This window comes from Molossus molossus, unplaced genomic scaffold, assembly GCF_014108415.1.
Source record: "Molossus molossus isolate mMolMol1 unplaced genomic scaffold, mMolMol1.p scaffold_m16_p_12, whole genome shotgun sequence".
In the NCBI taxonomy this organism is placed as follows: domain Eukaryota; kingdom Metazoa; phylum Chordata; class Mammalia; order Chiroptera; family Molossidae; genus Molossus; species Molossus molossus.
The window spans coordinates 65,942,961-65,954,933 of record NW_023425347.1 but is presented as its reverse complement, the minus strand read 5'-3'; the positions used below and the strand labels follow the sequence as shown (position 1 = coordinate 65,954,933).

The 11,973-nt window shown below is 42.8% G+C and overlaps 1 protein-coding gene across 1 annotated transcript in view; it reads right to left on the bottom strand.

Annotated features, from left to right (window-relative positions):
• Positions 1 to 3,446: 3,446 nt before the first annotated feature.
• RAB3B (RAB3B, member RAS oncogene family) overlaps positions 3,447 to 11,973 on the bottom strand; it is a 68,714-nt gene continuing 60,187 nt past the window's right edge. Inside the window, exon 5 of the mRNA XM_036256543.1 lies at positions 3,447 to 4,187. Coding sequence (XP_036112436.1) covers positions 4,000 to 4,187 — 188 coding nt within the window. The 3' untranslated portion in view covers positions 3,447 to 3,999. The remainder of the gene's footprint in view (positions 4,188 to 11,973) is intronic.

Genomic DNA, 11,973 nt, shown 5'->3' with positions numbered 1-11,973 from the left:
GTAACTTAGGCATGTTAACTTTCCAAGGCCATGTGTCCTTGCCTGCCACATTGGCATAATATCATCTTAGAAACACCTCCATTAGACTATAGGTACCTGTAGGCAGGGATCATTTATTTTCATCTATCTTTATCTAATGTTTAATAGTGCCAGGCCCATAATAGACATATAGGTAAATTTTTCTCCAGAAGTGATCTAAGACTTACATCTGGCTCCATCATAAATGCACTCTCAGTGTAATCTCAGGAATTTCCTCCCTCCCTCTCTACCTCAACATTTTTTATTTTTTATTTTTATTTTTGTAAAACAAGGAGCCTGGACAAGATTTTCTCTGAGTTTCCTTCAATATCAAATATTTGACAGGTCTGTGACCATTCAGTGCACTCTACCCCCTTACTGCTTCTAGAAGTTAATAATGCTACAGACTGAGGAGACAATAACAAGTCATGAATCACATTGTATTTATAGATACACATGCATTTAAAACAGACTCTATAAATAACTACAATACTATATTGCACTCTTGGCCTACTTATGCTTCTTTAGAGGTCAAAAGTTTTTTTTTTTAATCTTATTTTATTTGGATTGTTGAACAAGATGAACACTGGGACAAATTGCTACTAACACATATTATGCAGCTTGAACCTTGGTGGCTAACTGTGCTGTTACTGTGATTGATGGACATTGCGCTGCAATCAGCTGGAAGCTGCTGCCTTGCACTTAGCAGAAACGAGGTCACAGGGCAGAGCTGGGGAACTGCCATCTAATAAGCAGGTCTATTTGTCTGTCACCAGTAGAAGAGTTTGCCACTATTACATTTAACTTTTGATTCCATCTGTTGTAAAGATGTTTGCTCCATTGAACGGCTTCTGAGTTTTAAAGAATTAGACAGTTTTAAAATAAAAATTTTCAATCTTTGCCTAGCTAAAGAGTAGGAGAAAAATAAGATTATTTGATATATGTACTAAAATATCCAGGGGTCATGAGGAGCTCACTCTAAAATCCTACTACTAGGGTAGATGGATATTACTGCCCAGAAAAATAGTAATTATCCCTGGCTTGTATGGAACTTTACAGTGTGAAAAGCACAGCCAGAACTCCTACCCTGTGAGACCACCACGTTCTTCTATGGTTAGAGAAGTTAATCAAGTCACTTCCCCCAAACGCCCCATTGCTGGAGCAGGGAGGCTGCTCAAAGCACTGCTTGAGAGCTAGATAAGTTCCATGACAGCTCAGTTGGTTAGAGCATCATCTCGAAACACCAAAGTTTGGGTTCAATCCCCATTCAGGGCACATACAAGAATCAACCAGTGTATGCACAAATAAGTAGAACAAAAAATTGATGTTTTTTTTTTTTCTCTCTCTCTCTAAAATCAATTTAGATAAATAAAAATAAAGAATTGCCTGACAGAGACAGGTACAGGGAAAGCCAGTGCTTGGGCCTGAAAAGCACTGGCCATTTTTTGCTCAGGCCTATGAGATCTGGTTGCTTAAAAGACTGATTTTGCTTTCCAGAGTGTTAGACATTCATCACCTCAGATTAGTCTGAATCACTGAGCAATTTGTTAACAGATTAGAGACAAGTATTTTCTCTAGTGGGCTTGAAATCTGATGGCCTTGGGAATGAGTCCCAATGTGACTCTAACACTTGCTAGCTGTGTGATCTTTGCCAAGTCTCTTAACTTCTTCGGATCATAGTTTATAACAAATGTAGTATAAAATGTGGTGAAGAGCACAAACCTTGGAGTCTACTGCCTGGGTTTGAACCCATTTTCTATCATTTACTCATTATGTGACTTTAGGTAAACTAGAGACTCTCTTTGTACCTTACTTTCTTCATCTTTAAATGAGGTTGATTATAGTGCCTCCATCACAAAAATGTTGGGAAGCTAAATGGGTTAATACATGTAAAGTGCTTGGAACAGTGACATCAGTGTTAGTTATAATGACATTGGGGTGATGATCCTCATATCTCAAGTTTATTTTGCAGATCAACTGAAATGATGAAGGTGGAAAAGAGTCACAGAGCTATGAGTGCTAGAAGAAACATTAAAGATTATCCAAATAACCACCCTCATTTTATAAGTGGGAAATCAAAACTCAGAAATGAAGACTAACTGGTCTAGCATCACACTTGAGTTAAGGACAGAGTCCAGGTCTCCTGATTCCAAAACCAAACTTCTGTCCTTTGCTCTGCATCAGAGAAAGCAACATCTCCAGAGGGCTGGCTCTACAGGTTCCTTTTATGTAGACCTTGGACTTGTTGCTAGTTAGTGCACTTTCCTACGAGCTGCATTTGAAATGGAGAGAAAACTTGGGAGAGACTCTCCTTCCTCCCCCACTGACTTTTGAGGTGGCATGTTAGTGCAGGGGAAAACTGCAGATTCAGTTTTCCAGGGCTGGGAGAAAAGATTTGCAGAAATCATCACTTAGTTCCATGCCATTGTTTCAGCTAAAAACCAAACATGTGCAGTGTCCATAAACAAGCTAGAATTATAAATTAATCCATTCAATTTGTTTCTAGTATCAGAGAGTTTTCGTATCTTTTTTTTCTTCAGGTATTTAATTAAGCTGCTTCCTCCAGGAGTGGTTTCATATCCGCTTTTTGGTAAAAACTAAGGTTTCACTCCCGAATATATGAGTTGGGGACTGAAACATCTGCGTTTACTTTTCCCAATTTTTTTAGGGTCATGCCCTGCCTTAGATTTCTTCCGCTTTGAATCACATTTCCCAGTTGGACTTCTCAGGAGTGATTGAAAGATGGGTTGGAAGAAAAGTCAGGATGTAGAAAAGACCCTGTGAACAATGGCAGAAGAAATTAGAACTATTTGATTTAGAGAAAGGACAGGTCCCAGGGATCGTGACTTCTTTTCTCAAGTCACCTAAGGGTGTCATGGGGCAGAGGGAACAGACTCTGTAAGGTCTTTAATAGCACATCTAGTACAAATTGAGTGAGAAAAGGAAGAATAATTTCTAGGAGGCAGATTTTAACTTAAAACAAGAAAAATGTTTGGATTATGAGAGCTGCCTACAGATAGTGTGAACAGTGAGCTCCCGTCCCTGCCTAGAACGTGTACTTTAGAGGAAGAGATTTTTGGTTGTGAGGCCTGACAGCCACTTGTCAGAGATGGGGATTGGAATTAACTAGCCAGACTAGGTCAAATTCGAGATCCTACCAACTCTAAATTTGTCAGATTCTGGGAATTTAAGAACCAGTGACCAATTTCATAGAGTTCCCACAGTTAAGAACCAGCTGGAAAGCAGCAAAATCAGAAATTCATGACCTGCTTTTTTATGTGTTTCTCTATGTCTTTCTTGAGCTTCCTAGCGTACTCTTTCATATAACAGGAACCTTTGACATTTTGCAGGGAATAATCTTTTTCTTTTAAGTGTGTTTCTGACTCAGCCTTTGCTCCTTCAGCATCATTAGAGAGCTCTCTGGAGATTAGCTCTGGCCTGTCACCACAGCAACTGCCCAGGCCCTGCGGGCATCCGTGGTAACAGACATAGGGCTTTGAGAGGCAAGCTTGACTTGCAGTGTGAGGAAGCTCCACAGGGGAGCCTCATATGAAATAAGCATGTCATGTATGGGGAGGTTTTTAAATAGGATTAGCTGTGCAGGTAGGCCTCACTTTACACAGTTGGCCAGGCCCTGAAAAGTATATGTGTATCAAGTTTTGGTAAATGGAAGAAGTCTTATTATAAAGGCAGAAAAGAAATTTGCTTTCCAAATCCCTGCAGTGAATCCTCTTTGTAAAATGGAGTCTTCTTTTGTAAAGTGAATCTCTACCCACGATGCAACCTGGCTGTTAATGTAGTGCTGAGTATCTGTAAGTGGGGCCATCTGCAGAGAACCCCTGGGGCATGCTTCCACCTCCACTGTAGGCAAAGAACAGCAGCAATGCAGCTGGCTTGGGGTTGGGGGTGGACAGAGTTTCACAGGGGAAGCACGGTGAGTATGGGGCCACAATGAGGGGAGGTCAGGAGGGTGGGCCTTGCCTAACATGAGCAGTTCTGCTGTAGTAGCGGTGGGGTGTCTGAGAGACGGGTGTTCTTGGAGGTACCAAGCACAGAGGGGTCCGTGTCCAGCGAATCAGACATCTTGTCACAAATGGCATCCACCAGGCGCTCAAAGGCCTGCCTCACGCTGATATTCTCTTTAGCACTGGCTTCAAAGAAGTCAAACCCTGAGGAGAGAGGAGAGATAGAGATAAGTATTTTTTCCTTCCCTTTCATGGCCCCTGTCCAGAATACTCTGGATTACTACAGCCAGTGCTCAGGGGTGAAGCAAGGAGGCCCAATTCCATGGACAGAGAATTCTACCTCAAGGAGATGGTACAGAGCAGGGATTGCCTGCACTGGTTTTAGAATTGGACAGATCCTGGCTCTACCATTGATCAGCTGTGTAATCTCCAGAAAGTCATCTATTTCTCTTCATGAATCAATGCCCTGGTTTATAAATAGGGATAATTTTACCTACCTCATAGAATCAGTTCAAGGACTAAACAAGATAATGAATGTTAAGTGTATAGCTCTGTGCCTGACAGAGAGGGGAGCCATTAGATGTATTTTCTAATAGAGTGACTACTTCAATATGTGTGCACAGTACTTCACCAGTTCCAAAGCATTTATCACATCCATTATCTCATTTGATCTTCATGTCACACCTGGGGGAAAGAGGGTCCAGGCAGACCCTCTCTATTGCACTAATGCAGACACTGTGGCTTAGAGAAATACACTGACTTGCCCAAGATAACTATGAGAAGCCCAGGCTTTGGCCTTTTTAACCAGGGCTTTTCCTCCTCTTTCCCCTGCCTCCCTCTCCTCCTAGTCTTGCTAGCACTAGTTTAGGCTCTGGGAGGTACCCCAAGATCCACACTGAATAAAGCAAAACTCTGTTTGCTTTTTTTACCCACAGATACAATGGCTTAGCTCCATTCAATGGGGTTTTCCCTTCCTGAATTCCCCTGGAATTGCCCTGTATCTCTCCCTCCCCGTGCCCCCCTCCCCCCCAAAAAAGGCCCAGGGAAAACTGCACCTAAAGCATGAGACATTCTTGTCTGTTTTGTATCCTTAACGACACTTTCTGTGGCAATGAAAAAACTTGCTTGTCCTAGGAGACACAAGAAAGGCCCTCTTGATTTAGACAAAGTGGCTGCTTTCCAACTGAGGAATCTTGGCCAGGCTGGTGGAAGCCCTTGGAAGCCTAAGTTGCTTTCTCCATCACTTCCCTGCCCTAGCCTACTCCTTCCTCTTTTGTCTGTCTACCTCTTTCCTTCCTTTCAAGTCTATCTTTATTTCTCCTCAAAAGCTTCTTTTGTCCCTTTTTTTCATTTTAGCTCTCCCTTTTCCCTTATGATCCTTACACTCTCTTCTTGGGGTCTCTAATATTTATTGAGCACTTACTATATGCCAGATGCTATGCTAGGATTTTTTTTTTTTTTTATCCTCACCCGAGGACATTTTTCCATTTTTTGCACAGATAGAGTGGGAGGGAGAGAGGGGAAGAGAGAGAGAGAGAGAGAGAGAGAGAGAGAGAAACATCGATGTGAAAGGGACACATCGAGTGGCTGCCACCCGCACGACCAACCAGGGCCGGGGACAAAAGGCAACCGAGGTACATGCCCTTAGCGGGAACTGAACCCGGGTCTCTCCGGACCGCAGGCCGATGCTCTAACCGCTGAGCCAAACCGGCCAGGGCTATGCTAGGATTTTTACAGATATCATCTTAATCCTCACAGCAGCCTGTTGGGTAAATGTAATCTTCTCCAATTTATAACTGAGAAAACAAAGCCTCCAAGAGATTATATAGCTCACACAAGTCCACATGGCTGTATTAGTGGAAACTGGGTCTAGATCTGGGTTTGGCTGTCTCCCAAGTCCATACACAGCCCAGCCTCCTATTTCTTTCTCTTTCTCCCTTTCACTCACCTTTTATTTTTTTACTGATCATATCTTTTTCTTTCTTTACAAGTATCTTTAGCCTCCTATGCTTTTATCTGACGAATACAGTATCTGGATCTGGGCAAGTCACTCCATCTTTTTGAATCACTTAACCTCTCTGAGTCTCAGACTCCCCATTTGTTAAGTAGAAATAACAGTGTTTTCCTGCTGAGACTAGTTGGAAGGATTGAGTGAGGTGATGGATAAACTGCTGTACAAAAGTTGCCTGTTATAGTGACAGTTTCTTTCTCCTCTTCTTCTTTCATCCATTTCTCTCCTCTCCCTCTTTTTCATCTTTTCCCACAAAGGAGGGCCATTACCACATTATCCACAAAGAGGCTGAAGCCCCCAGGTACAAACAAGGCTCCTCTTCCCCAGCCATCCCAACTTGAAGGCACTCAGAACTCCTGCCAGCCCATCTACAATTGTCGATAGCTTCTCCTGTGGCCCATTTTCTGACCTGAAAAAGGCAAGCTGCAGAAGTGCTGGCTAATTGCAGCATGTGATGAAGAAGGAGGCAGCTGCTGGCTCATTAGCCTCAGGCAGTACACCTAGTCAGCTTCAGAGACCCTCCAGCATGTAGCTTTTCCTGAATATCATCATAATTGACCCTCTGGTCTTTGACTGGCTTATTACAAGTGACAGTGTTAGGGGACAAGGTGGGGGTGTTATCTGCCTAGGAAAGGAGCAAACAGATAAAGAAGTAAATAGGCTTAAGCCAACAGTTTAGATGAACATGAGGACACAGGTCAAGGCCAAGGACACAAATGCCTTCTGAGGAATTGGTACTGAAGGGAAGATATGTCACATTGTGCAGGTGGGCAGTGGGAGGAGGCCCATGAGTTAGATAGTCTGGATTTGAATACAGTCTCGGTCAGCTACCAACTGTGTGATCATAGGCAAGTTGCCTAATGTCTCTCAGCCTGTTTCCTCATCTATAGAATGGGGTAAATGTTACATACCTCATAGGGTGGTAATAAGAATTAAACACACAAAAGTACGTGAAGTGATTGGCCCTTATATTCCCAGCCAACCTTAGTCCCAGCTTCCTTGCCTCTGCATTGTCTCCCAGGACCTTTGGGGAAACGCTCATTTTCTTCATCGTCCATTGTTAATCAATAAACCAGGTCTTTATTGCATACTGATTTTGTACCAGGTTCATGTTGAATGCCAGGGACAAAGGGAGACCAAATGTAATTGTGGAGAAAAGACACACTAATCAGGGTCAGTCCCTCGCATGTGCATGGTCCTTAACAGTTCACAAATTCAATTTTAAAACAACCTTGTGATGGGGCAGGGGTGAGACAAGGGTTATCATTTACTTATAATTTACAGAGAGAAACTGAGTCTTAGAGATGGCGCATTAGCCAGGACTCTATCCCTTATGCCCCCTTGACTCACTCTCAAATGGAACAGTGACAGAACACACTATATTATTTCTAACCCAGGTAGAGCAAACCAGAGGCTGTGCAGGAATGCAGTGGCAGAGGAGAGGAGAGGGAGGACACTTCCAGAAGTTAGTGGGGATGGGAGCCTTTAAGGCCAGTACTGAATGAAACTCTTCACCTAACTTCTCATTCTTCAGGACTTCGTTTAGATAGGGCCTCTTCACTCTCCTCTTTGCTTCCTTTGCCATAGCACATGTCACCCTTCATGGAGAATTCCATTTGACAAGAAGCTTCAGAGCAGGGACCATGTCATTCATCTGAGCTAGAGTGGGTGCTTAGTGGGTACCGGTTGAATGAATAGATGAATGAAGAAGGTGTGAAAGATAATGGAAGGTGTGGGTGAGGGGATGTGCACGGTAAGGGTCATAAAAACTGAGCTTAATGAGCATGGCAGATCCTGTGCTGGGCACTGGGGACACTGAGGTGAATCAGACACAGTGAAAATATTATAATGATAAAAGCTGGAGTGGTAAGACGCCAGAGGATTGTCAGGGCACAAAGGAGGTACCTAAATGAGCCTGGGGACTAGGGAAGGCTTCTTGGAGAAGCTGATTTCTAAGAAGATATCAGCTAGATAAAGACGTGATTGTGAGTGTATGTGTGAGCACATGCATGTGCAACATGCCACATGGGAAAAGTATAAGCACAATAATGGGGGAAAAAACAGCCTTTATGCTAGAATGAATGACCATAGCAGTGTGGTCTTATTAGAGCAGAAAGCTCTAATAGTGAGAGATGAGGTAGTAAGTGGCCAAACATAGAGAGCTCATATGTCCTGCCAAGGACATGTCCCCACGGTCATCTCAAAGGTACCTGAGGTATGAGAACTCTGATTCAAGTAACCAGCTCATTGCCTAGCCAGTTCTTTTGCTAGCAGAACAACTCCAAATGCACCTCCACCCAATTACTGTCAGTCTCCTGAAAAGTCATTAGTAGGCCCAGATGGTAACCTTTTCCCCAGGTTCATTAGTAAGGATTCTCAGGAGCTGAGCATCTAGTGAGATCATAAAGATGACAACTGATTAGTCAGATCTAGCCCCCAGTCCTTGCCTCCCTCTAATTGGCTTCAGAACAATGGGATTTCTGCTGTCTTTAATAGGTCCCAATTCTTAACTGAATCTGGTATAATTCCTTCCACCTCAAAATGATCATGTTTACCTATCTAGTCCAAAGGCAGCTGTCACAGACCCACAGAACCACAAACAGTGTCCATGCTTCCTGCTTCTAAATTTGACTTCAAAATTCCCTTCAGAAACTTGCAACCTACTAAACTCACCTCTCCATTCTGACCCTGCCCCAGAACATTTCACATCCCTTCTCCATTCTGCTCTGATATCTCTTTATTTCCATGATGTGTCAACCTTCAACTCACACCTCTCTGATCACTGATGATTTTGGGAAGGGACTCCCTGTCTTCCTTCCCATCCAGGGTTGTTCTCATTCTCAGGAACCCTGGGTTTCATGTTGACAATCCATCCAACAACACCTGGCCTCTTAATTTCCTAAACATCTCATTTCAGCTACCTTTTCTTTCATTTTGTTTCAGCTATGCCCCTGTCCTTATAACCTGAGCTATTTTGACTTGCATTTGTGTCACTGGAACTGAGAGCGGTCTAATTAATGCAATAGCTAGACTCACTGGCTTAACACCCATGGCCCTGCATCATTTGGCCTCTGTCTACTTCTCCAGCCTCATCTTCCTGGCTGACACCATGTTCCAGAAATATCAACACTTTCTTATTTGGTGCCTTTTCTCAGGCTTATTACTCTCTAGCTCTTACTCCTAATTATCTTTATTAGGAATCACTGATTCCAGAGAGCCTTTGCTTTCTCTTCCCACCCAACCTCTATCACTTTGAACATACAATGTACCTCTCCCCTGTAATAGTACCATACCCAATTGTTTTAGTCAGATCTCAATGGGAAAATGGGAATTATTCTTTTTCTTTTTTAATTGATCCTTTTTAGGGAGAGATGAAGAGAGAATGAGAGAGAGAAACATCAATGTGAGAGTGAAACATCTATTGGCTGACTCCTGCATGCCACCCACCAGGGATCGAGACCAAAACCGAGGAATGTGCCCTGATCGGGATTCGAACTGGCAATTTTCAGTGCACAGGGCAACACCCAACCAACCAAGCCACACTGGGAAGGGTGGGAACTATTCTTAATATTTAATCCAGAGGGAACTGATTATATAGGTGATAGAAGAACTAAGAGGCCAAACTGAATAGTGAGGAAACCCAGAGATTATTAACAGCTTAAAAAAAAAAAGTCTTGGCTAGGTAGTGCTGTTGGTTGGAGTGTCAACCTGATGCACCAAGGTTGCAGGTTTAAGCCCTGGTCAGGACACATATAAAGAGTCAACCAATGAGTGTGTGAATAAGTGGAACAGCAAGTCGATGTCTCTCTCTCTCTGGTCCACAGGCCAATGCTCTTACTGCTAAGCCAGACCGGCCAAGGCTAATGTCTCTTTCTCTCTCTCTCTCTCCCTTCTTGTTGTTCTAAAATCAATAAATCAATTAAAACAAAACAAAACAAAAACTATCACTGGGGCCAAAGGAAACCAGAACCATAGGAGCAGGAGTCAAAGAGGAGCAACCTGTACTGGAAAAGCTGGCTAAGGGGTTGGGGGGGCATGTGCAGATTTCTCCCTTTTCCCCATCTCCCATCACCTGTCTGTGTCTCCCCTTGGCTAACTCAGTCAAGAGCCACAGTCATGAGAGCCTGGGGAACGAACACAGCCTGCAAAACTGAACACCCCAGAGGGGGTTGCAGGAAAAGACAGAGCAGGTTAAGGGTGAAGAATGATAGCAAACAGGCTAAAGACTAGCACAGACGTCTACCCAAAGGATGTTGAAGTGATCTCTCTACTATTTTATTTCCCTGGTCAATGAGGATTTTGAGGGCAGGGAACTCATTCACCTCTGTGTCCCCAGGGTCCATCATGCATTTAGTGATTGTGACATATTGTTCATTGCCCTCCCTGTAGAGGATTTTACATCCCTACAGATTGCCAAGTGGCTTGCAGCGCCTCCTTATAGGAAGTATATATATCTTCCCACTTCAACATCAAATTTGACTCTATGACTTGTTTTGGCCAATGGATGTGGACACTCTAAGTCTCACCAAAATCTTTAAGAAAAGCCTTTGTGTAGTTTAGTCATCCCAGATTGGGTCCCAGAGTAGAAAGTTGTAATGGAGCTGCAGCTGACTTGCCGTGGCATGTAATGTGAGAGAGAGAAAAAACTATTATCTAAACTTATGACTCAGGTTATATATTACCACAATATAATCTAAGGAAATCTCATTAACACTGTGACTGAGGGTGGAAATTTGAAGAGAAACTATGGCAAGTTTTTAGGAAACCAGCACTGGATGATAAAATGGGAGCCTTGGGATTTTAAGTCCAAAGGCTGAGTTTGAGTAGTATTGGTCCTGCCACCTACTACCTGTATGGCTCAGAAAAGTTACATAATCTTTAAAAAATAAAAAATAAATAAAAACAATTACACGACCCTGGCTAGTGTGGCTCAGTTGGTTGGGAACCATCCCATGCACTGAAGGGTTACTGGTTTAATTTCTGGTCAGGGCACAAGCCCGGGTTATGGGTTTGATCCTGGTAGGGGGTATGCAGGAGGTAGCTTATCGATGTTTTGCTCTCACATCAATGTCTCTCTCTCTCTCAAAATCAATAAAAAAATCTTTAAAAACACAATTCCACAGCATTTATTGTTATCTGTTAATAACATAAGGGTAATCAAAACAACATGAATAAATGTTTAAGAACAATACTCCCGCCCTGGCCAGTTTGGTTCAGCAGTTAGAGCGTCAGCCTGTGGACCAATGAGTCACAGGTTCAATTCCAGTCAAGGGCACGTACCTCAGTTGTGGTTCATCCCTGGCCTTGGTCAGGTCATATGGGAGGCAACCCGTTGATGTGTCTCTCTCATATCAATGTTTCTCTCTCTCCCTCCCAATCTATCTAATGACAAATAGAAAAATATCCTTGGGTGAGGATTAAAAAAGAAAAGAAAAGAACTATACTCCCAACAAAAGACACCTAAAAAACACAAACTGTAAGGTCATGTAATCTTTAAGTGAAAAAATAAGACACAGAAGTGTGGTATAGCTCTTAGTGTGCAAGAAACCCCAAGTAGTCTGGACTTAGTGGAGCTGATGATAATGCTGCCTTCCAGGCTACAGGGGAGAGTGAGAGTTATAAGAGAATTGTTGTGAAAGCACATTGTGAATTTCACCAAAGTTAGTTACAATTATCAACACCAACGAGGTCTTTATTTCTCTGGAATCAGGCTCAGTGATGCAAGGTTTCAATAATTCATCCCAATCCAAAAAAACATTCAGCAAGCACCTAAAATAAGTAAGGCAGTATGCAAGGGTCTGTGGAATCTGAGTAATGAGTGGAGAATTTTGTGGCTTGAAATCATAGGATCAAAGAGGAATAAAGCCAAACAGACCTTCCCAGAAAACTAATCCATATCACTTTTTTTCAGAGGGGCAAACTGAGACCCACAGACAAGAAACAAGATGCTCAAGGTCACATAGTAAATTAGTGGCAAAA